This window comes from Pelodiscus sinensis, chromosome 10, assembly GCF_049634645.1.
Source record: "Pelodiscus sinensis isolate JC-2024 chromosome 10, ASM4963464v1, whole genome shotgun sequence".
NCBI classification, from domain to species: Eukaryota; Metazoa; Chordata; order Testudines; family Trionychidae; genus Pelodiscus; species Pelodiscus sinensis.
The window spans coordinates 18,620,986-18,646,138 of record NC_134720.1 but is presented as its reverse complement, the minus strand read 5'-3'; the positions used below and the strand labels follow the sequence as shown (position 1 = coordinate 18,646,138).

General features: G+C 42.2%; 1 protein-coding gene across 1 annotated transcript in view; it reads left to right on the top strand.

Moving 5' to 3' along the window:
- Positions 1-12,752, top strand: part of COL4A4 (collagen type IV alpha 4 chain) — a 112,919-nt gene extending 100,167 nt beyond the window's left edge. The window contains exons 42-47 of the mRNA XM_075937591.1: positions 2,357-2,365; positions 3,262-3,396; positions 7,183-7,299; positions 8,361-8,549; positions 9,958-10,244; positions 11,672-12,752. Of these exons, the coding sequence (XP_075793706.1) occupies positions 2,357-2,365; positions 3,262-3,396; positions 7,183-7,299; positions 8,361-8,549; positions 9,958-10,244; positions 11,672-11,929 (995 nt within the window). The 3' untranslated portion in view covers positions 11,930-12,752. The remainder of the gene's footprint in view (positions 1-2,356; positions 2,366-3,261; positions 3,397-7,182; positions 7,300-8,360; positions 8,550-9,957; positions 10,245-11,671) is intronic.
- Positions 12,753-25,153: the final 12,401 nt, after the last annotated feature.

Below are 25,153 nucleotides of genomic sequence, written 5' to 3'. Positions count from 1 at the left end.
CAACTTGACAAAATTCTCGCTGCCCATTCGGGATGAGGAAATATTGTTGAGTAAGTTAGATATAATTCTTTTATTATTACTAGGGGGCTGCGCCCCTGCTTGCTATGCTCACCAACCCCCCTCTTGTGGGGGGTAGGCAACCCCAGCTCTCCCCTAGCCACCGGAGAGGAATGGGCTACAGCCGCACTAGCACAAGTCCCTCCTCACCCCTTCCCTCCCCATCCCTGGCTGCGCCAGCCCAGGCCCCTTCTCTTCCCCCACCCCCGACGCGACTCTGCATCCACTGAAGGCCAGGCCATGGTGTTCCAGGCCAGGCCCAGCCCTGCCCACACGTCTGAGGAAGGCCAGACCGAGGCGCTCCAACCTGGCTCTCCTTGTGGCTGCTGGAGAGAGCTGGGCTGGCAGAGGGTGGAGCTTGGTTCCAGAGATGGGGCCTGGAATGGAAGGGGCAGGGCTTTACCTGGTTGTGCCTACCCCCCAGCCTGTGGGTGCTGTGACATGATGACATCACTCTGTCATCCCACAGGAAAAAAAATGAGAGAGAGAGAGAGATTATAATCACTCTTCACTGATGAAGTTTGTGCCTGGTCTGGTAAATTTTCCTGAGTTATGTAAGCCTGGTTTAAAATGGTAGTTGCAGCCTTCCATTCAGTTTTGAGTCACTGAAACAATTTAATAAATGATCATTTTGTTCTGATATTTGCAATAGTTTGCAAGAACAGAGACCATAAACCTGCCCGATTAGGGTTTTTGCAAAGATGTACCATAATTTGAACATACGCTGTCTGCTATGTATTTCGTCCCCTCCCTCTTCCTTTTTTTTCCTCTCTCAAGTAACATTCATTAAGCATAATATCATAATAGCCACAATATTGCACATGCTATCAAGAATTTCAGTGTACAGTAAGTAATCTTATCTTATCTCATGACAAAATAAGTGTCTCAAGATTGGAAAATGTAATACAGATTGAACCTCTCTAGTCCAGCACCTTTGGGACCTAACCCAAACCAGAGAATTTGACAAACCATGGAAGGTCAGTATTGTCTAGCAGCATTACCAACACTTCCACTGCTGACTGGGCTCTTAGAAAACATTTAGGGAGAAATTAGAGCTAAATAACAGCACAGAACACTGAGAGGCCAGGGCTGATGGCTATAAACAAATTTTGTGGGACTGCAGGAAATTTGGCTACACCCATGGTAAGCAGACATCTAGCTAACTGAAATCATGCCAGACCATGCATGTTGCCAGACTAGAGAGTGCTAAATTAGAGAGGTTCAACCCGTACATATTTTATTTTCCAATTTTAAAACCTTTCAGGATAAACAACATATGTTTTATAGTTATTCAAACCTGAAAATAGTTTCCTCTAATCATACATTATTCTTTCTTTACTGAGTGCTGAACTAATTTCTTCCCCTGCGGGAATAAGTGATGATTGATAGAATTGATAGTATTGTGGGCCAAAACTCAGCTGATTTTCCCTACCCCAAGTAAGAAAGTTTCATTCCCTAAATACTGAGTAAAGGTGTATAGTAAAAGCTGAGAGCCTGATCATCCTCTTTTATATAAGGCGGCCAGAAGGGAAGGAGAAAACTGAGATTCCAATTATGGAATTCTCCACAAATCTTTTACTCGGTTTGCTATGATGAATTGATCCAAAGGCTCTGTGAAATAAGGCAGCTTCAAACCAGCACTTGCCTCTGCCCTTCTGGTTTTTCTGTAGCAGATGTGCAGTGCCACAAGGAACTGTTTTACCTCTGTGGTTTAGCTGTATGGAAGGCAAAGGTCAGTTTACCAAAGATAAAGTCCTGGAGTATGTCCACTCCTGGATCCTGCTTCAATCATATATGCAGCACTTTTTACACAAAATGGCAATAGAGGGTATCTTTGGGGTATATAAATACATGGCAGAGGTGGCATAGTCATGGGGAATTCCACACATGAAAAGGGCTTAGCCCTGAGCAAGTGCCTCATATTCAACACTGTGAACTGCAAACTAGAAGAGTTTGCATCTCACACAAGGCACCTCGCCCCTTAACAATACTATGTATTACAAGATCACAGTGATTTTGGATTCATTTGAGCACACATCAGTGTCTCTTCTCTATACTAGACTTTAAAAACTTTAAATCCTAGTCCAAACACAGTCTGAAGATGTTTGCACGCTGTTTTCAAAGACATGTACTTTTAGATTTTGCCATTATTATTTATATCAGCATGAATAGTGTCAGTTTGCACAAACGATTTCATTTCTCATTCCATACCTTGTTCTCATTGACATGCCTGAAACTTGTTTCCATCCTGCTTGACAATGGCTGGCATGATCTGCTTCCCATTTTATGATCGCTTCAGGTTGCAGAGGTAAGTTTGTATTGCATGTCTGGGGTTTGTTCTGCACACTCCACCCTCACTGAATAGTAGAGCCATTGCAGAAAGCTATTGTTGACAGATATTGTTATAATGGGGAGATTAGAATAGTTTTTAATATAGCTAGTTTGTGTGCACAGGCACAGCCACCTTGTACTACAGTGAAAAGCCATACAATAAAGTGTCAAATGTGTACATAGAATTCTATATGCAAGTATGTAAAATACAAGTTTTCTCTTCAGTGATTTGTCAGATCTATTGTATTTCTTTTTATTGGCTGCCGCAGCATTCTCTTTCTAAAAGAAGCCAGTCCTGCTACCAGATCAGTGCAAGTAAACATCGAGCTTCATTGACTTTGAACCAATTCAATAAGTCTTTCAGACAAATGTATTTATTGCAGAATGCAAATAATGAACAACACAAAGCAACAGTTAATAAACTGTAGCCATTCTATGATGGCTTTCATTGAAAGTGAATGAGTAATGTGGGATGGAGCCCCTACACCTTTACCTCTAAGTTGCATGTAGAGACTTACTCTACTGCCTTCATAGAATAGACAAGGCAATGTATACTTTAGCGTGCTCAATTGAGTTAAAGCCCGTGTTCCTTCCATGCTTCAGCTCAACCAGTTTAGCACACATTAAGGACCGTGTCCCTTGTCTACACTAGACTTTTAAAACTTGTTAGCTCCCGCATGCTAATAGACCTTTAAATCCTAGACCAGACACAGTCTGAAAGTTAAGTTAAACGACTGTCTCTCATCAGTCATAGTTTTGGAATACTGCCCCAGGAACGCACTTGAATATCAAAAGCAGTTAACAGGGTAATGTTGATCTCCCACAGATTTTTGTTCCAATTTGTTTTATTTTAATTTCATTCCATATTTCCAGGTGACCCTGGTAAGCCAGGAAAAACAGATGACTCCTCATGTCCCAAGACACCAGGGCCTCCTGGAGAAAAAGGACAAAGAGGAGCTGAAGGGTCTGTTGGATTATCCGGGCCAATAGGTTATCCTGGACCTCCAGGTAAGGTCTGTAATTAAATAATAGATCATTTAAGACAAACAGCGCACTTAAGGCTTTGAAAAGTGTGTTCTCTGCTCCCTTCATGCAAAACTGTTTTAAGTTCACGGGCGTGGGATGGGGAAGGAAGGGTATTACTTTGCACATTTCTCCTCTCTTCTTTTCTTACATATGCTAAAACTTGACTAAGTTCGTCAAAAGGACAGCAAGATATTTACTTGGAATTTTAACAAATAAATGTCATTCTTGGTCAGTGAAATGAAATAAAAACAATCCCTATTGTGGTTTTTTTTTTTACTTATGGAAATTCAGTATTTACTGTAAAATCTCATTTGACAACATTCCCCAGGCATGCTGAAGAGTTTCTTCTTATGCTGAAAGCACATTTGCTGAAAGCAAATTGAGACAGGGTGACAGAATAACGAATAACTCTGGCTACATCTACATTGGCATGATCTTGTGCAAAGAGTTCTTGCGTTAAAGTATTTGCGCAAGAGAGCGTTTACACTGGCATGTGCCTTTGCGCAAGACATGTACTTTTGTGCAAGAGTAGACGCTCTCTTGCGCAAGAAAGCTCCAATGGCCATTTTAACCATTGGGCTTTCTTGCGCAAGAAATTCATGTTGCCTGCCTACACTGGCCTCTTGCGCAAGAACAGTTGCGCAAGAGGGCTTATTCCTGGTGGAAAAAAGATTGAGAGGTAAAACAGACAGTGATGATTCTGATGAAAATTGGATAACTTGATAGAAATGTGGAGTTTGTCTCTTAATTAGCTCTAGATAATGGGATACATACCACACACTCAGGCGATTATCACTTAGGGAATTCATGTTTTTCATGGTGGTATCACTAATTTTCAGTGGAAGATAGTCCAGTAGGTCTTTGCTATAATGCAGGGCTACTCAACTTTGGAAGTTCCGGGGGCTGCAAAGATACTCTCAGCACATGCCGAGGGCCGCAACTTAAGTGTGGTTGCACATACATGCAAATATATATGTAAATACAGGCAGTCCCCAGGTTACGTACAAGATAGGGATTGTAGGTTTGTTCTTAAGTTGAATTTGTACGTAAGTCGGAACTGGTACATATTGTACCCCAGGTGTCCCCGATTCAGCCGCTGCTGAAACTGACCAGCAGCTGACTACAGGAAGCCCGAGGCAGAGTTGCTTTGCCCCAGGCTTCCTGGAATCAGCCACTGATCAGTTTCAGCAGCAGCTGACTTGGGGACACCTGGGGTAGAGCAGCTAGGGTGCTGCCAGGTTGGTCCCTGCAGCGCCGAGGTGCGGCATTGCGGAGACCAACCTGGCAGCGCCCCAGCTGCTCTGTCCCAGGCGTCCAAATTCAGCCGCTGTTGAAACTGACCAGCAGCGGCTGAATCGGACACGCCTGGGGCAGAGCAGCTGGAGTGTGCTGGGTTGGTCTGGTAGCGCTGACCCTTGGCGCGGCAGGACCAACCGGTCAGCACCCAGCTGCTCTACCCCAGGTGTCCCCAAGTCAGTCTCTGCTGAAACTGATCAGCGGCTGATTCCAGGAAGCCCGGGGCAGAGCAGCTGGGGTGCTGCTGGGTTGGTCCAGTAGCGCCGCACCTCGGTAGCTGCTCTACCCCAGGCGTCGGCGAGAAAAGCCTAGTCTGCTGGGGGGGGGGGGGGGCGTACTAGCTGCGGCCCCCCACCAGCAGACCAGGGAGACGCGGAGCGGCTTTTCTCGCCACGGAGGACGCGGGCGGCGGGACCGCGGCGCGTCTCGGCGGTTCCGCCGCCCGCGTCCTCCGCGGCGAGAAAAGCCGCTCCGCGTCTCCCTGGTCTGCTGGGGGGGGGGGGCGCCCCGCGTCGCCGGAGGCGGCAACAGTGGGGGAGGCACCCCACACTAGCTGCGCCCTCCCCCCTCGTTCGTAACTAGGGGTCCAACTTAAGTCGGATTGACGTAACCCGGGGTCTGCCTGTATATGCAAATAGCCTCTTTCATACTGATGGGCATGAATACAAAGATTAAGGCAAAGCTGCACAATACACAGTCCCCATTTAAGTCAGTTCTGCTGATATTAATACAATGCAGTATTTATCCGATTTCCACCCATATGACAGCACTTTTAAAGAGCAATGACAGTCCAGGAATGTATCTACTAAAATGCATATCAACAGAAGACCATTATATTGACTACTTTTTTGATTTGGCTCCCACCCATGAGCCACGTGTACCCAAAATGCACTGCACGCAGCAAACAAATGGGCCATGGACTATATGCCATCCGCAGGCCAGGTGATGAGTAGCCCTGATCTAATGTAACTGAGTAAAATACTTTTTACTGCACTGCTTAGTTTACTATATTTTTGGGATCAGGGCACAATGTTTTCATTTTATAAATTTTTAAACATTTTTCTGTATGACCAAGTGGGTATGGGTACCGTGAGTGATACATATTCATGTTAGTGTAAGAAGACCCACTTAATGATGCTTTTGTTTTTACTAACACAACAGGAGCCAGTCTTGTCCCTGTTGGAAAAATTATGCAGATAAGTCATAATTATTAATCAGATAAGGAAACTGGAAATTTTACAGACAGATTATATTCATTACAAAAAACTTCCCTGTCCGTGAACTTTGTCAAACAGTTATATAACAGATATTTAAAAACTGCTAAACTCTTATGACTGTTTTAGAGTCTCTCAAAAATAAAAAGTAAAATGTGGGGGAACTTTGAAAGATTGTCTCACAGTATTGAAAATAATTTTTGAAGGCTGACAGGTTAATGCAAGCATGGAAAGAATTAAGCATAAAACACCTACTAATGAGAACTGACCATATCTCTAAGGAAACATTTCATCTCAAAATTCTTTCTCCCTCTCTCTCTCTCTCTGAAAGGGCTGCCAAAAACCACAACATCTGACACGTAACTGTATCAAACTCAGAAAAAAAGACTGCTTAAAAATATCTGTAGACGCATCCAACACTGCTGCCTTTTCAGTCAAATATCATGCACTCATTGGTACCATCTGCTAATCAACAGTGCATTTAGATTAATATGGCATTTTTTGTACATCTGAGCAAAAGAAGTGATGCACACACACACTCATGGTGCCTTTTTCCTTCTCTACTGAACAAACGAGCCCAATTTAGCAGTCCATCCCTGTTCCGCGGAGCATTCAAGCACTTTTACCTTCAGTTTGACTTAAAGAGACTCCAGTATGCAGTTAAATATTTTCCTGAGGGCCTGAAATACCACTGCTGTGAAGCTAGTGGTGTAAGAACTAAAAATACCTCTAATAAAAGTGGTACCACCTGCCTGATTCAGCCTATCACCATCCAACATCCAGCTATGGAGAAAGCTACAGAATCTAATAGCTTCAGGTCAGGAAAGCAGTGAGCTTGTTTTAAGGGACTGTTTCAAATAATTAGTCAAGTGGAAATAGAGATCTTGGTACAGGCTTCCTTGATTTCAATTTTTATTAAAGAATTCTTGGCAGAGCTCTACAGGATTGCAAACTTTGAAATCCAGAGGCAGACACAATTCTGGACTAAGGACATGAGGTCCAATGGATGACAGCAATATCATCGCACTACTGCATCTAACCCTACCATCACAGGGAAAGAGCACAACTCTTTCTCCCTCAAGTATCAAGTTCCATAATATTTATGTACTCTGCAGGGGTCACTTTTGAGTATTTCAGAATATCTGGTGCAGGGCTAAATACCACATTGTAAAGCAGGCTTCTTGTACACTGTGTTTGGACTTATTTACTTTTATATGTAGTCATATGAAGAGAAAATGCATCCTTCATTTTTGTCTAGGAAGTAAAGGTGAAGAAGGGTTGTTTGGCTTGCCAGGTCAAAATGGCTCATCTGGTCCACCAGGACCCCCAGGTGACAAAGGAGTCATGGGAGATCAAGGATATACTGGGTCACCAGGTAAGAATTATCACTTTCTGCTGCAAGCATTTGTCAGGCTGACAGATGTACAAAACGTGGCTCCAATTCAGGAATGCATGTAAGTATGTAGTTAAATTCATTACATTAAGCCTGTGTTTAAGTCCCTTTGACTTTAAATATAAGTATGTTCTTAAGGATCATACCTGAATAGGAGTGCATTCCTGAGTTGGGACCTAAATGGTACATTTCAGTGGGTAATTGAAACTATATTTTAGATATGATTTCTGTTAATACACTGGTCGTCTTACTGATTCCAGCTTTAGGTCACAGAGGTTATGCTGCTCGTACTTGTTCAAATCGAGGCCAGATCAGAAAGTCCCATAGTGATCAGCAACTGTGTGAAATTTCTAGATGTCCTCAGTCCATTTCTTAGAGGACATGTATCCATGGTGAAAAAAAAAAAAAGAGGCACAGTGTTGGCACTGATAGACTCAGGGTGTGTCTAGATTACCTAGTTTTGTCGACAAAAGTAGACTTTTGTCGACAAAACTATACCAGCGAATACACTACCGCTGAGTTCTGTCGACATAACGTCGACAGAACTCAGCAGTTTTGTCAACACTGGTATACCTCATTTTACGAGGCATAACACCTTCTGTCGACAGAACTCTGTCGACAGAAGGTGTTATTGCCTGTAACGTTGCGTCCAGACTACGGAGTTCTGTCGACAAAGCAGCTTGCTTTGTCGACAGAACTCAATGTGTCTGGATGCTCTTTGTCGACAGTATCTGTCGACAAAACTTCCGTCGACAAAACGCAGTAGTCTAGACGTACCCTTAGTTCAAAGGATTCAGTGGGCATGTGAGGGAACTATGCTCCAAATCAGGGTTGAGATGCAACACCATGACAGCATGAACTGCCTTGTGCTTGTACTGCCTTGACAATCTCTGGGTGAGGACAGTATTTTAGTGTGAGTTGTGTTCAACCCAGAAGCTTTGATTGAGCATTAAAATGTATTCTGAAAACTAAAGCAACTCCTGTCTTGGCTGCAGTATTTAAACATTCAAGCAATCATCTTTGTTTTACCTTTTCTTCCTAAGGTCCACCTGGCCAACCTGGGATCCCAGGACCACCAGGGCCTGAAACTAGAGCTGCTAGTGGGTTCCTGCTCGTTCTTCACAGTCAGTCAGATAAAGAACCATTTTGTCCAGAGGGAATGCTAAGATTGTGGACAGGATATAGTCTGCTGTATCTTGAAGGACAGGAGAAAGCTCATAATCAAGATCTGGGTAAGTATTGCAGTAAATGATGGACATTCTATATTCATTATATTGCACCCAAAACATTATGTGCCAGACATCTATTGCTCATCTACAACCAATGATGAGTATATTGCAGTATATTCTATTAAGCTTTATTAAATAGTTGACAGTTTATTTAGAAGTGAGTGTATAAATTCTCTTAAAGCCACTATAGGAATTGTTACTATTATACCATCCTGTTACTTGATAAATATAAAATATACCATACTATGCTATAGATCAAGATTACTTTTTCAAAACATAGGCAACAACCCAGCATCACACATCCCGTGTATATCAGCAAAATCATATCCTTCAAAGGGTATCTAATCTTCTGAGCACCTCAAGGAGGCAAAATTTTCCTGAATTCTAATGCTAGTTCTGAAAAGGTTCTTTTATGTGCCTTGGGTCACTTATACTGGCATTTCATACAGAGTTGACTAGAGATAGGCACCAAATAAGTGCCTGTCTTTTTAGAATTTCTAGGCATCTGCAGTTATTGAAGACAATTCCTGGGATCTTCATCTATTATGCAAAGAGGCAGAGGAGGAGTCTTTTTAGAGGTTTACTAAACTTTGCATGCAAAGGTGTTTTTAAAACAATTACTTTTGTATAACAGCCAAGATCGGTCTATTCTTATATTGCATCTTTTCTGTTTTTAAATGGTGTTATTGTTATACAGGGTAACAGAAGGATCTTCAAAGCAGTCACATTTTTTTTTAAAGTCAACTAAAGTAAAATCCCCTTATTCAGAACCCCTGCTCCCTTCATGGGCAAACCCCTGCTCCCTTCCTCTGCCTTGTTTTCTTCTCAGGTTTTTATTTGGGCCTCCATATTGCAATAGGATCAATCTGCTAGCCCACCTGCAGTGGCAGATGCTATGGCAGGATCAGGGAATAGAGTGTTCTTTGGGGCAGGGACAGCAGACCAGCAGGAGATCCGGCGCACGGCTTCCGCGTGGGGTTGAGAGCAGCAATAGCTGTGGCTCAGTGGGGCAGGGAGATGTGGCAGCTGCCCGGCTGGTCCCAGAGTCCTGGCACATGGCTACCCCGGAGGTCCCGGAACCATGGCAGCAATGGCTGCTCAGCAGGGCAGTGGGACCAGCAGGAGGTAGGAAGCCCAGCCGTGAGACCAGTGGTAGGGGTCCAGAAAGGACATCTCTGGTCCAGCAAAATCCCTCATCTGGGATTTGTCAGATCTGGAGGGTGCCAGACCAGGGAGGTCCAACCTGTATTACGACAATGACATTAGCACAGAGGTTAGTCATGAGGATAGAATTTACAGTGCTTTGTACTAACTTTTCCTGGTGTTTCCACTTCTTTGAAATGGGTGGCTTGTTTGTTGAGTGACTGACTGTGTACAGGTGCTGGATTTTCAAGATATATAATTGTTTTAGGTCTGGCAGGATCCTGTCTTCCTGTGTTCAACACCATGCCATTTGTCTACTGCAACATCAACCAAGTTTGTTACTATGCCAGTCGAAATGATAAGTCCTACTGGCTGTCAAGTGCTGCTCCTTTACCAATGATGCCTCTTGCTGAAGATGAAATACAACCCTACATTAGCAGGTGTTCTGTATGTGAGGCCTCAGCCCAAGCTGTAGCAGTTCATAGCCAAGATCAGTCCATTCCCCCATGCCCTCTGAACTGGAGAAGCCTTTGGATAGGCTATTCTTTTGTAATGGTAAGATTGCAGCTACTTGGTAATATGCAAGTTTCTATTATAAACCTTTCCTGTGCTAAAGCTGTACAAACTTTAGTGTTGGGGAAAATATATCTTAGAAAACACCAAATCCATGGGTCTCAAAAAGACATTCAAGGAAAAAAATAGTAAGAAGCACTATGAAATACTGAACTTTATACAAGTTTTTGCATTAAATTAGAGGCAGTCCATAAAAAACACAGATTTTATTTACTTTTTTAATTAATAAATAGGAGGATAACAAGTAATTTTATCTGTACTATAAAATTGTGAAGGCTCCTTTTACTGCCTTTATGAAACTGCGGTATGGACATTATCATACTTTCATCTCTAGGAATATGTTACTTTTTTAAGTGCTTGTTTAAAGAGGGAGTAATAGGAATGATATGTATTTGTATAACTTACCTATTGTACACATAATTTGAGAAGATTCTTGTAATGCATTTTGAGCTGATTGTTTCAAGGTTTTCAAGGGAATATTAGTTTTTACTTCCCATATAATAAGCAACTACATTTTTCAATTTCCCTTAATGATCCTCAAGATGGGAAATGATAGCTTTTCGGACTGTGTAGCTTAATTTAAATAAATACATTTGATACATAAATACATACATTTGATAATAAAACTGGCCAAAATTTTTCATGATTTCAGTATGTGAAATGAAAAGCAGCACCTGTTTGCACTTAACTTTCATTTTCACTTGGGATTCTCATTTTTTGGAAGGAAAAGCAGTGGAAAAAATTGAAAAAAATGTGTAAAGGTCACAGATTGTATTATAGCTGAAATCACTTTAGTTCTAGAAATGGTAATTATCTGTCCCAGGCCTAGAGTATAAATCATCATGAAGGCAATTTTCTCCTATTCTCTTTATAAGCTTTGGACACTTGCTGATCCCCAGGTATTTGATACCTTGGAAACAGACACGTTTTGAACTGTGTGGGCAAGGAGGCAGGGTATGGGCCATTGGAATTGGTTCTACCTGTGTTATAGGGAAGGGCAACACCCATTAGGAATTACTAGTCCAAGAGAGCCCCGGGGAAGATAAGACATGGGTTTTTTTAATAAGGTCATTTAACTATGCTTTGAGCAATTGTTAAAATCCTGAGCCCCTCTTAACTACAGCTTACCCCAGTCTGACATGTACCTGTGCTAACCTGCAAGGCTATCTTGCACTTCTGAGATAAGCCAGTCCTAGAATGACTAGATGTGATTCTTCCTGCCAGGAAATAAAGTTAATTGTAACTTAAGTTCTCCAAGTAATATGCCTCTACAGAGTCACACATCTGGGAGCATTGGCCTTGGTGCAAAAAGTCCAAGAACCAAATAGAACAACAGCCAAGACTGTTTGTTCTTCTCTTGCCTGTTTTCCACATGCAGCTATTTAATTCCTTCCTTATTTTTTTTCCAGCATACTGGGTCTGGATATCAGGGTGGTGGACAGTCCCTTATGTCCCCTGGAAGTTGCCTTGAAGACTTTAGAGCAGCACCATTCATCGAATGCCAGGGTCATCGGGGAACATGTCAATTTTTTGCTAACGAATATAGTTTCTGGTTAACAACCATCGGGCCAGAGTTGCAGTTTGATCCTCAGTCAGAAACCCTTAAAGAAGGGCAAGAACAGCGCGGAAAAATCAGCAGATGCCAGGTCTGCATGAAGCATGGCTAAAAAAAACAAATCAGAGGAGTTACGGCTGAGGGACTTTGCTGATGGAAGAAGCCAGTTGTGCTAAAGATGCAAATGGTGTTTATGGTGTAATTTTAATTGAAGTGTGCATGGCTCTGTTCCATCTGTTTAAAAGTTTGCTGCCTCTACAGTACTGAAAGATACAAATGGTATATTTATACACATGCACACATATGAAACCTAGTGTAAGTGACAGGCAAAGGACGAGCAAAATTAAATTCCACACTGTTGTATACAGGTGCCAAACTGCAGCTTCGTCTTACACTGAAAATAGAAACGAGTTGTACTGGGAAACCTTAAAATGACTGCTCGCAGTAGAGGATTTCCGGTTTGTTCTCTATGTATTTTTCTATAAGACGTATAAACATAATTGTGTCCACACAATTTCATATACAGTTGGATGAATGTACACTCATACATTTTATTCTTTTGTAGGAGCAGAGAAAATGTGATTTTGCTGCAAACTTATGCTACCCCATAATAAAAACAAACAAAGATCAAAGACCATTTGACTAGCTACAGAACTAAACCAGACTACAAAATTAATTTGCTTATGAAATTTCATAAACAATGAATATGCTAATGGTGGATTGTTATGCAAGAACATATATAACCTTGAATAACGAATACTTAAAATACTATTTCTGTTTTCTTTGCAATTAATTTCCCAACACATTTAAATTAAAATGTGATGCTGTAATTCATATAGCTGAAGACAACAAAACAGCTGTCAGTTTTAATTAAAAAGAAAAGTGATACCTCCTCTACAGGGGCCTGTAATAAAAGAACTCTAAAGATAACTTTATACTGTATTATTGAAAATTATTTTTAAAATGGCAAACTAGAACATTAGCCACATTTTCAGTAAGATCCACAAGTCTTTTACATAGCTTTAAAAGAGAAATGTCCATAATAGGAAATGCCTGTTTGAACAGCATTAAAACTACATCAGAGCTCGAAATTCATCCCAGCACAAAGGGCCCAAAAAGGTTTCATATTAGAGCTGGTTTTGTCAGCATGTGCCAGTTTTTGGCAAACTGGAAACATTTCTTGGAGACTTGAAAATGGACTATGGTCCAGTAGACCCTTGCCTGCAAAGGAAGCCTGCCAACTCGTCCATATAGCTCCTTGACAACTCAAACTACCAAGCTTACGTGGCCCCAAGATAGACTGTCAAAAGGCCTGCACCAGAGCCAGAGCTGCATTCCATTTCCTCGAGAATTTTGAAATGTTATTTTTTTCCTTTCTCCCTAGAATGAACTCAAATTTCAAAATATCAAAATCCTACAAAACAGAAATACTTTCTCTGCCCGGTTCTAGTCTCTATACAACACTTAAATGAAGGTACAACCTATTGCTGTGTAAAGTTCACAGCAATGAGAAATGGACTTTGATTCACTACAACTGAGTGCACAGTTCAGAGGATTTTCAAACAGATTAATTACACAAACACATGTCCCTTTAAAACCAATAACCACCCAGGGAGTTCAGCTCACACTTCCTAACTTAGGTCCCAAAAGAGAGAGAGAGAGAGAAAAAAAAGAGAGGCCCAATTTCAGTCAAAGGAAAACAAAACAGTCAAGAGCAGTTGCTTTTGGACACAAAATACTTTCAGAAAATAATTGCAGTGCATCTTCTGTCTGCATCATCCAACTACAAAGTCCTTCAATCAAACCCAAACTGGTACTGCATTTTCATTTGGTTATCATGTGTGGGTGTCACCTTATTCCTCCACTTTTCCAGATAAGTTCTTGGAGTTTCCTGGGTTAAGAAGGTAACTGCTTCTCTCCCCCTGCCTCTTTTTCTGAAAGCATTTGCTTCCTTTTTATAACTTTCTCTACTTAGCAAGCACAGCTATATCACTTCCACCTCCCAATAGTTGAACAGTTCACAGCTGACCAGTCCTCATTCCAAATCTGGCATCTCAGGCCATTCTTGAGAGATAGGATTGCTCAGGTAAAACTAAGAACAGAAAGTGATCCATTACCTCTGAAAATACTTTGGTGGAAATTTCTCATTCTTAGTCACATTATGCTTTACATTCCCCCAAAGGAAAAAATTATGCACTTCAATAAAGTGTTAACAACATAATTCCCTCTTCATGTTTCTTCATGTAGGTGCCCTGAACATTCAGTTCATTCCAGCAATAGTAAAATGGGGACTAACTCTAGGGAACGGACAGGATTTTCTAACTAATTGCTAGTGAAAGAAAACCGTATTAAGATCTTGACTTTCCAGTTTAAGACAGCAGAGCACAGATCAGTTGTTCTGTGTACTTATCAGCAATTTCAACAGTCTTTAGAATATTTTTCCACATGCACTGTCTACCAGAAGTTCACATCCTGTGGGTCAGAAACAGACAGATGGAAACCTTCTCTTAGTACTCCACCCATATGAACACTACTCAAAAAAAAAAAAAAAAAAAAAAAGATTAGGATAGCTTAATACTGATATAGTTCTCAGAGTAGTGCTTTTGATTTCAAATAAATTATTTACTGAAGAGGGTATAGTTTAACAGTATTATTAAAATAAAGTTGCACTACTTTGCAATAGATTTTCGGGGGTGCTGGTGGAGGTTTGTCTTTTATATTTTGCTTACTCAAATCATTCACATATTACACAGCTAACGTAGGTACCTTCTACAGATTTGCATTTTGTGAGACAGATTTGTTTCATGAAGAATAGTGGAGATGATTAAAATTCTCCACAGGGAGAGAGTACTTGGAACTGAGGAAAGCTACATCACAATGCTTACTCTGAGACAATCACCACTGCTATATGTCAAGACTCCTACACACTGAATGTATTGAGCTAAATCCCAAAGCAGCTTCAGTGGAATTTCTTCCATTTATGTAAGTGTTGTTTCACTGTTTACATCAGCATTGAATTTTGCTCATTAAAAGTAGCATGATCCATCTACCTACTTTTCAGTTGGAACAGAAAAAAAACACATTGGCATCTTCAGGCATACATTCAACAGAGAACTGATTGCTTAAATATTGTTTGACACATTTGAGCAAATTCAGAAGTTAGCAAAATATCCGATACACTCAAATTCCATCTTTAGTAATATCATGTAGTTTTGAGACTTTGCCTGGACTATAGAGACATGTATGACATACACTCATCCAGATACTATATACCTATTGAATACCAGATTTCCCAAACAGTTTAGCATGCCACTGTTGAATATTGTGTACTTGTAAAATCAGCATCTGTATTGCTTTCTCTTCTGCAGATACACCATGGATGTTAACTCATATTATAAAAGTACCATTGTTCACTGGAAATATTTAATCATAGAATACTAGGAATGGAAGGGACCTCGAGAGGTCATCGAGTCCAGTCCCCTACTCTCATGGCAGGACCAAATACTGTCTAGACCATCCCTGATAGACATTTATCAAACCTACTCTTAAATATCTCCAGAGATGGGGATTCCACAACCTCCCTGGGCAATTTATTCCAGTGTTTGACTACCTTGACAGGAACTTTTTCCTAACGTCCAACCTAAACCTCCCTTGCTGCAGTTTAAGCCCATTGCTTCTTGTTCTAGCCTCAGAGGTCAAGATGAACAAGTTTTCTCCCTCCTTCTTATGACACCCTTTTAGATACCTGAAAACTGCTATCATGTCCCCCCCCCCCTCAGTCTTCTCTTTTCTAAACTAAACAGACCCAATTCTTTCAGAGGTCATGTTCTCTAGACCTTTAATCATTCTTGTTGCTCTTCTCTGGACCCTCTCCTATTTCTCCACATCCTTCTTCAAACGCGGTGCCCAGAACTGGACACAATACTCCAACTGAGGCCTAACTAGCACAGAGTAGAGCGGAAGAATGACTTCTCGTGTCTTGCTCACAACACACCTGTTAATGCATCCCAGAATCATGTTTGCTTTTTTTGCAACAGCATCACACTGCTGACTCATATTCAGCTTGTGGTCCACTATGACCCCCTAAATCCCTTTCTGCCGTACTCCTTCCCAGACAGTCGCTTCCCATTCTGTATGTATGAAACTGATTGTTCCTTCCTAAGTGGAGCACTTTACATTTGTCTTTATTAAACTTCATCCTCTTTACTTCAGACCATTTCTCCAATTTGTCCAGATCACTGAGCAATATTAAGGCCAGAAGTGACACTGAGCAATATTAAGGGACACTAAGCAATATTAAAAGGCCACAAAGTGAAATGTACAATTCTATTTTCTTTGTCAAGGCTGAATTACTTCAAAATGTAAACAGGAGAAAGAAAAATCTAGTTTCAAAATCCCTTCAGATTTAATTCTCTAATTTTACTGATAGAACTAAGGAAATGTGTTTACTAAAAACATGTGATTTTTAACTTGATATCTTTCATTGGGTCCAGACATAATGTATAACAGAATATAACTTATAGGCACTTGCTGACCTAAAATGAGACATAAATACAACTTTGTGTGTGACAAAGCTTCCATGCAAATGAAAAGCAGGTCAAACTAGTTCTTCAGCTGGTATTGTATCGCCTTGACAGCACCTAGTCTTGATGAAACATGGTATATGTCATAAAACATGGCAAAGAGAGAGCTTTGTTACACTCTGAAAAGCAAACTGAGCTTGTCTCTAAAGGTGGTCTTATGGGCTCAATGACTATTGATGACTGTTACTGGTCATCACATCTGTACTGTGTACAAGTTAAAACCATGTTTCTAACCACCAAAACTACACACATGACCTAAGGCCTGAAAATTAAGTTTCCTTTACTGTCTCTTGAACAAGCAATAATAAAGATCTTGTCACTGGAAGTTACCAACCAGCTCGTGAAACAGACCAAAGTAGTCTTCTTGGGCACCAGGGATAGGGAACAGTGCTGGCAGTGTGCTCTGTCAAGATGAGAGGCATGAAGTCCAACTGGGAGGATTCCAACCCAGGATGAAGCACAGCCTCCATGAAGAGAGCTCTGAAGTGGATATCCCACTCTTTCTGGGTTCTAGGGCAAAAGGTTTTGAATATCACGCACTTGCCCTTTATAGGGACTCCCGAAAGCATTTCAAAAAGCTGACATGGGGGGGGGGGGGGGAAGGGAGGACTCAACAGGGTGCCACAGCTGACCCTATGTCTACTACTAAAACAAAAATTCTCCAATGACTGTGCACATGGGCGCGCACACCTAAAATGGAATCAAGATGAGCAAGTACTCAAAACGTGACCTGAGATTGGAAAAAAAAAATGGGGGGGGGGTTGTTTAGTCTGGAGAGACGATTGAAGGGGGACTAGATAGAAGTTTTCTAATACTGTATGTAAAAGGTTGTAATGAGGAGGGAGAAAAATGGCTCTCTCTAATCTCTGGAAACAAAAAGCAATGGTCTTAAATTTCAACAAAGGAGGTTTAGGTTGGACATTAGCAAAAGCTACGTGTCAGGGTAGTTCTACACTGGAGTAAATTGCGTAGGGAGTTTATTGAATCTCTATCATTGGAGATTTTTAAGAGCAGGTCAGACAAATATCTGTCACAGATGGTTTATAATACTTAGTCCTGCTGTCTAGATTGGAAGACTTCTTGAGGTCCCTTCCAGTTCGAAAATTCTATGAAAAGTGTGAAAGCAGAGAAAAAGAAAAACTTCTCCCCCTTTTTTATATATAAAAAAAATGAACCTCTTGTAAATGCTACAAAAGGAAACAATCTCAATATGAAGCTATAAACTAAACACTATCAACTATAAAAAAATAGTAAGTAAACCAGACTACTACTGACTTGGGCTACCTCTAGACTGCAAGCTTCTTTCGGAAGAAGCTTTTCTGGAAGACATCTTCTGGAAAAGCTTATTTCAAAAGAGTGTCCACACAGCAAAATTGCAAGAAAAAAGCAATGTGCTTTTTCGAAAGATAGTGTCCACATTGATTGGACACTATCTCACATTTAAGTTGTGATTAATCTGGATGCAGTAGCCGCCAGGACACCTGTGTTATTTCCTGGAGGCCTCTTCTTTTGAAAGAACTCCCTCTTCTGTTTACACACGTCTTTTTCCAAAAAAGCTTTTTTTGGAAACCCCCAAGATTCTTTCAACTTTCTGTCGAAAGAACTCAATGGCAGTGTGGACGCAAGTATTGTTTTTATGGAAAAACGGCCTTTTTTCCAGAAAAATGCTGCAGTGTAGATGCACCTCTCAGGCCAAGGACAGCTGAGAAGGAATTGAGCGTAGTTCACCCATAAACACTAGATAGCTTTGAGGGTGAACACATGTGCAGGCCAAATGGACACCATTACTTAAAGTTTCCAGTTAGAGGCATACACACATTTACAATAGAGCACCCATAGGGACCCTTTTTGAAGAACTCTGATAACTGTACTGTACTAAACTATTATATTGTTGTAGCTATGTTGATCCCATGGTAACAGAGACAAGGTGGGTAACTGAACCAAGTTTTGTTGGCAAAATACACAAGCTTTCAAATTCTACATTCTGGGGCTGCCTGGGGACTAGTGTATGAAATTAAGAGTCAAATGAATAGCTTTTTACTTCCAGATGTTCCATTAAAACATAGTGTACTTTTAGGCTCCTTATCTTGGTGGTTTGATTTAAAGCCCATTGAAATCAATTGAAAGACTCCTACGGACTTCAATGGATCACGCTCTTATATAATGGGAGCATGGTCAGCCAACAAGAATTTACAGATCTTAAAGATATTAAATTCATTTTTTATAGATAATGTTTTTCCTATGCATATAAGCTTGACATAAGTTTTAAAAAAGGAAAGAATGTGTGCGGACAGTGGGTTTTCTCCAATTTGCCCAGCTCCTGATATTTTGTCAATTACAGTAATTATTTCAAGATTTACTCACAACCACTTATAATTGTTTCACATTATTTTCAAACAGTCACTATATACGATGCACTCTAGAAGAGCATGACTAGCAGATGAAATACTACAAATTAAATATTTGTTTTTATACAAAACAAAAAAGGAGCATGTTTAAATCAATAAGGGTGAATATGTCAGTGCAGCCCCAGGGCAACATTTACTCATGCATTGACAATTTATTCTGGTTTTGTAAGCCAATTTACTCCACTGTCATGATAAATGAATTGTTACCATAGCAACTTCCACAGCAGATACTTAGATTGTCACTGAAATAGTATCCACCTTTTTAAATGCACATTATTTCATGGCACTCTTAAAATGGTGTTTTACAAAGAAAATGATGTGGTATTCCAGGGGGAATACTTTGTTCCATTTATAACATTTCAGTTTCTTCTTAAATTGACTAGTATCCTCCTTTCTATTCGCTAACAAATTAGCACAATTTTTATAAAATAAAAGTTGGCAATTTTTATGAACCTCTTCTTTTAACTAGGAAATCAAGTGTATATTGCCCATACTTTTCATCTGATACTACATACACCAGCGGTGGGCAACCTGTGGACCATTGGAGCTCTATGCACAACCATCTGTACCCTGCCCCATGACTCTCTTGTGCTGGGGGCTCTGCACTTACCCAATTCTTCCCCCTCCCTCCCGGCACTTCCAGAGCACTGTGAATCAGTTGATTCTTGTCCTGTGTCTACTCACTCTCTCCCCCAAAGCTTGAATGCTGCAAATCAGCTGATTCACAGCACTCTAGAAATGTTGGAAGGGTGGGGGAAGAGAGGAGATGGGGTCAGTGTTTCCTATAAGCTGAGCACTAGGGTGGCAGACCAGGAGAGAGTCAAATGCTGCCCATCTAATTAGCAGAACCACCCACAGTCAGCAGCCTGTGTTTCTACTGGTAATACATGTCTGCACATGCCTTGGTGCACACACCATTTATTCTGCACATGGATGGAAAATTAGAAGGGACACTGGAAAAGGAAGCAGGGAAGATGTGAGGTGAGAGTTTGAGGGAAGAGTGGAGGGGGGCAGGGCCCGCAGCCAAGGGCAACGTTGAGCAGCCCCTGGCAAAATAAGAAGTGACACACATTTAAAGCAAGGGCATTTAAGAAGTGCATGTTGATTGCTGTGGCAGACCACAGCCTATGAACTGCAAATATCTGATAGGAGGAGGGTTAATGCCTTCTTGTTTCCCAATTAGTCTCACCTGAACACAGCCTGGCAATCAGGGCAGACAATGGAGGCCTAATTAGGAGTCAGCCAGCAAAGGGGTGGGGGATAATTAAGCACCTGTTGCTAGTTAAGGCCTCCTGGTCCCTATAAAAGGTTTCCTCCTAGGCAGTAAGGAGAGTTTTGAGAGGCATAGAGGAGAGTTGGAGAGCAGAGCGGAGCTGAGAAATGCCGAACCCCAAGGTAAAAGGCAGAAGATAATAGAAGGAAGCAGTGGGTGAAGTGGCCCAGGGGAGAGGTAGCGGTATTAGGGTAGGGCAAGAAGCCCTGCCAGCTGCCCCTCTTGTAGGGCCACTGGGCCGGAGTCCAGTGGAGTGGGCAGGCCTGGACTCCCACCCCTTTTCTCTTGGAGGATTAGCCCGCAGGAGAAATGGGAACAGACCAAAGACCAGGAAAAGGGGGTTTGTCTCCTTTCCTCCCCCCCCGCCATCTTAGGACTTGCCTGTGATGAGAAAGACTCGGTAAGCAAGGACACTTGCCCCTGGGGAAGTCCCAAGGCAACAAAGGGGTCACTGTGAGTCTCTGAGGCATGGGGAACTAACAAGGGATTTAGTCACATTGCACACAACATCGTGAAAGTTGTGCGCTCCCTCTGCTTCTTTATGTTACTTTTGCCAGCAATTTGTCTCTAATCATGGATCATTGTGATGAAAGGGTGTGGTCACTGCCGGCAGTGCCAGTAACATTCCACACCGCCCATTCGCCAGTTCCATCCACCTCCGTCACTGCTGAGAACTGCAAAGCAGAAGACAGCAGAGTCAGAGCCAAAGTGTAAATTGAATTTCAGCCTGGCACTGACAACCAAGTCTGATATGCTTCTTCCCCCAACACTGATGTAGATAGAAGCACCAACTCAAGCCGCTCCTTCACAGTGTACTCCAGAACCTAAACAAACACTGCCACTGCCGACCACAACCAGCAAAACCCATAAGAGATAATGCCACCACCAGAACAGCCTGACGAATCACCACCGCACTCCCCCATGCTTAGGGAGAATAGCCCATGTCAGCACTGAGCTGAGGACATCTCTCTTTCACCTATGCTGTCCTCCCCCGATACTATTTCTGGCACCAAGCATGGGAGTAGGTTCTCATCCCAGCATTCCACTCCCACGTATTCAGTGGCATTCAACCAGGCAACCTCAGTACCCTTGGTTTAATCACCCGTGGCCATACCATATCCACCTCACCCTAACATCCACAGTGGCCCCCATGGGACCCATGGGCTCAATGCCATGCACAGCCACTACAACGCCACTATCAACAAGATCCAGCACCCTCTATTCCAGCTCATACAACTTTTTCACCACCGGTTCAACCACCTCAATCACCTTCTGCAGTGACACAGACAGACCCTATGGAAGAGGATGAGGATCTACCTCAGTCTGACACAGACGACCCATCCCTGGCTCCCCAACTGCCATCATCCCCTGATAAAGTGGTCTTCCCTTCCTCCTCACAACTAGCAGATGACCTGAAGCAATTCCAGGAATTGTTCTAAAGGACTGCAAACTTGCAAGACATTGCGCTGCAGGAAGTGCAAGAAAAACCACACAAGCTGCTGCAAATATTTTCCTCAAAAATTTCCCTACCCATTGACACGGCCATTGTAGCACCCTCTGAGACCATATGGAAAACACCAGCCTCTATCCCCCCACCCCCACTTACCAATAGAAGAGCAGATAAAAATTTCGTACCTGATAACAGGTACGAAATTTTTCCTACCCCCAACTAAATGAATTGGTTGTGGGACTTGTTGGGACAAAAGATCTATTCTTTGGCGATCTTGCAGTTCTGAATTTCAAACTATACAGCCCTCCTCATGAATTATAATCACACAAACTACTCAAAGCCGCAGGAGCTTAGGAATGATCGCCCAGACCAAAAAAGACCACAGCTCCAATCCATCACGCAGGAGGGTCAGTCTATTCCCCAAACTTCCCTGTAGGCATCAACAGACATGGCAGATAGAGCTGCCAGGGTGACAGCCACAGCCAGCGTGATGCACCGTATTCCTTGGCTACAATCCTCGGGAATTCCATGTGAGCTGCAGACCAGCGTAGAAGACCTTCCCTTTGATAGAACTCATCTTTCACAGCCAAGTCAGATGAAGTCCTCCACTCAATGAAGGATTCTCGCACAAACCCTCATGTGTTGGGGATGTATACTCCACATGCGTTGCTTACAGGAATGGCTAGCAACCGTGTACATCCCACATCAACACAGTCTAAGCAAATGAGTAATTCTTCTCCCATTTAGTAATCACCTCCCCAATGGTGAATACGCCCACATAATTTCTTCAACAGCACGATCCATCCCGCATGGTAACCACCAACACATCGCTCACAGGCTGAGGTGCTTATTGTACTCACTGTACAATCCAGGGCGGGTAGTCCCACCTGCACATCAACATACTAGAGCTCAGAGCAGTTCGCAATACCTGTCCGCATTTCCTTCTGATAATTTGTGGCAAAAACATTCATGTCCTCACGGACAACACACCATGTATGTTCTATATCAACTGATACGGGGGTGCCTGATCATGCTTGTTATGTGCTGAGGTGATCAGGTTTTGGAACTGGTACATAACAAGCGACATAACACCATGGCTATGTGCCTACCAGGCCATCAGAAAATCAGATAACTTGAAGAGACATTTTTCAGAACACCACAAATGGGAGCTCAACCCCATGATCATCCACCACATATTCCATCACTGGGGGTTCCCAAAAATAGATCTCTTTGCTACCAGAGCCAACTGCAAATGCCCATACTTCTACTCCAGAGCAGGTAAGGGCAGGAACTCTTTGGGAGATGCATTTCTCCTACCATGGACAGCTCCACTTCCATATGCCTTTCCACCAATTCTCCTGGTTCCAAGGGTAATTCACAAGATATGCACAAATCATACAACAGTAATTCTCATATCCCCATTCTGGCCCAGACAGCTTCAGTTTCCTCACCTCTAGCCACGAATCAATTCCTCTCCCTATCATTCCCAGCCTTCTGTCCCAATATAAGGGACGACTCTGCCACCCAATCCCAGAATGCTCAGGCTCACCGCATGGTTCCAACATAAAGTATTTACCTGTTCTGAGAGGGCGAAGCAGGTCCTGTTGAATAGCCATCGTCCTACTACGCGATACACTTACCAGAACAAGTGATTCCAGGAATGGTGCCTACAGCATCAATTACAACCTATCACCACCGCTATACTTACCATCCTCAAATATCTCATGGACCTTAGTGAGGCAGGGCTTTCCATCAGCTCCATAAAAGTTCACCTAGCAGCCGTCGCAGTCTTTTATGACCTAGTGGATGACGCTTCCATGTGTGCTCACCCTATTATGAAATGTTTTCCTTCTGGCCTATGCCGATATACGACTGCTAGTACCACCATGGAGCCTTAATGCTTGTTTTTAGTCACAATTATGTCAGCAAGACGAGTAGGAGAAACTGGAGCCCTGAGGATGGATCCACTTTACATGGTCTTCTCCAAGGACAAGATTACTTTAAGTCCATATTCAAAATTTCTACCAAAAGTAGTTTCCTAGTGAATGAATGGAGGGGTGTGTGCTTGCTTGCTTGCCTGCCTGTGTATATGAGAGAGAGAGAGAGAGAGAGAGAGAGTGTTCTATCTTCTTTAGCTTAAACTTTTGGTGGCTGCTTTCTCCTCTTTAGTTTTACCTAGTGGCAATAAACCTGTACTAGTATAACCCTGGGTGGTCTCCAGTGAGAATATTTTTGGGGTAACACAATGGAGCACCATGGAAGCATAGCCAGTGAGTCAGATTCTGATCTTATTCACACAAGCATATTTTTAGACCACTACCAATGACTTCTGGATTTGCAACAGAATCACTTAGATCAGAGCCCAGGGTGCTCAGTCTCTAATGTAAACCCACCATGTAATATTTATCAACCTATTTTTATTCTTTTCTTTAGAAGATGCTATATTACTAGATGTTTGCAAGAGAAAAGGATGCATTCCTATTGTTTGCATAATCACAGCAAAGAGAACAGGACAAACTTACCTACACTATCCCTCCGGGGTGCCGACCACCTCCATGGTCCCCAAGAGAGCCAGGGCAACCAGCCTGGAGCACCGCCTGAAGTGTGATGCCTCCCCCCGCCAGCCCTCAGAGCCACCTGGAGTACCCAGTGCTCCAGCAGCAATTTCAAGGGCCCAGGCTCTTCTACCATCACATTAACAACACTTGTAACTGGGAGCCGTGGGCCCCTTTGAATCACCAGACCCTGGGGCAATTGCCCTCCACCACTACCCCCAGGTTGGCAGGCCTGCTATCCCCTATATGCCTTAACCTTGGCTGGAAGAATCATGTTTATTTTATATGAGAAACTGGTTCAGTTTCCAAGTCCATTCAATCTATAGGGTCAATAGTCAGGCTTGTTACACGAATATCTGATCAAGATGAACTGACGTACCGAAGAAATCACTCTGCTCCTGATAAAAAGGAATTCATCTTCAGATTCAAAGTTACACAGAAAACATTTCTTGTTTCAAAAAATACCTAGTTCACACAATTATTCAGTCACAGAATGATTTTAGAGACTGTCTCAGTGTAATAGTCATGTTTATGTAGGAAGTGCTGAATTTCAAATTCTTACTGCCCTGTGTCGATACTGAGGAACAGAGGCAGCCTTATATTAAACCCATGACATCACATCAACAGTCAGAGGTATGCGAGCTAAACGGATTATTTTTTTAAAAGAAGAGTTTATGTTCTCTTCTGTGAAAGTGCAGGGTAAAACCATATGGCAGAAACAGTATTTCTTTACATAATCAGTGAACTGTATCAGAAGTTACTATTCCATGACTGTGTAAGTGCCTGGACCTTCTCTCACTGAATTGAATGACAACTTCCACTGACCTCAATGGGAGCAGATACAGGCTCTAAAGCAGGCAATTTGTTTCATTTGTATTACTTTATAATTAGAGCCATGCAAATCAACAGATATCTGCTTTACAACTACAGGTATGCACATCCGCAGACATGGATGTGGCTATCTGAGGCTCATTTTTGCGGATACGGATGCAGATACTGAATGTACAAATATGGTATTTTGTTGTAGTGAACTTTTATTAGAAATTAAAATGGAGACGTGGACAGGC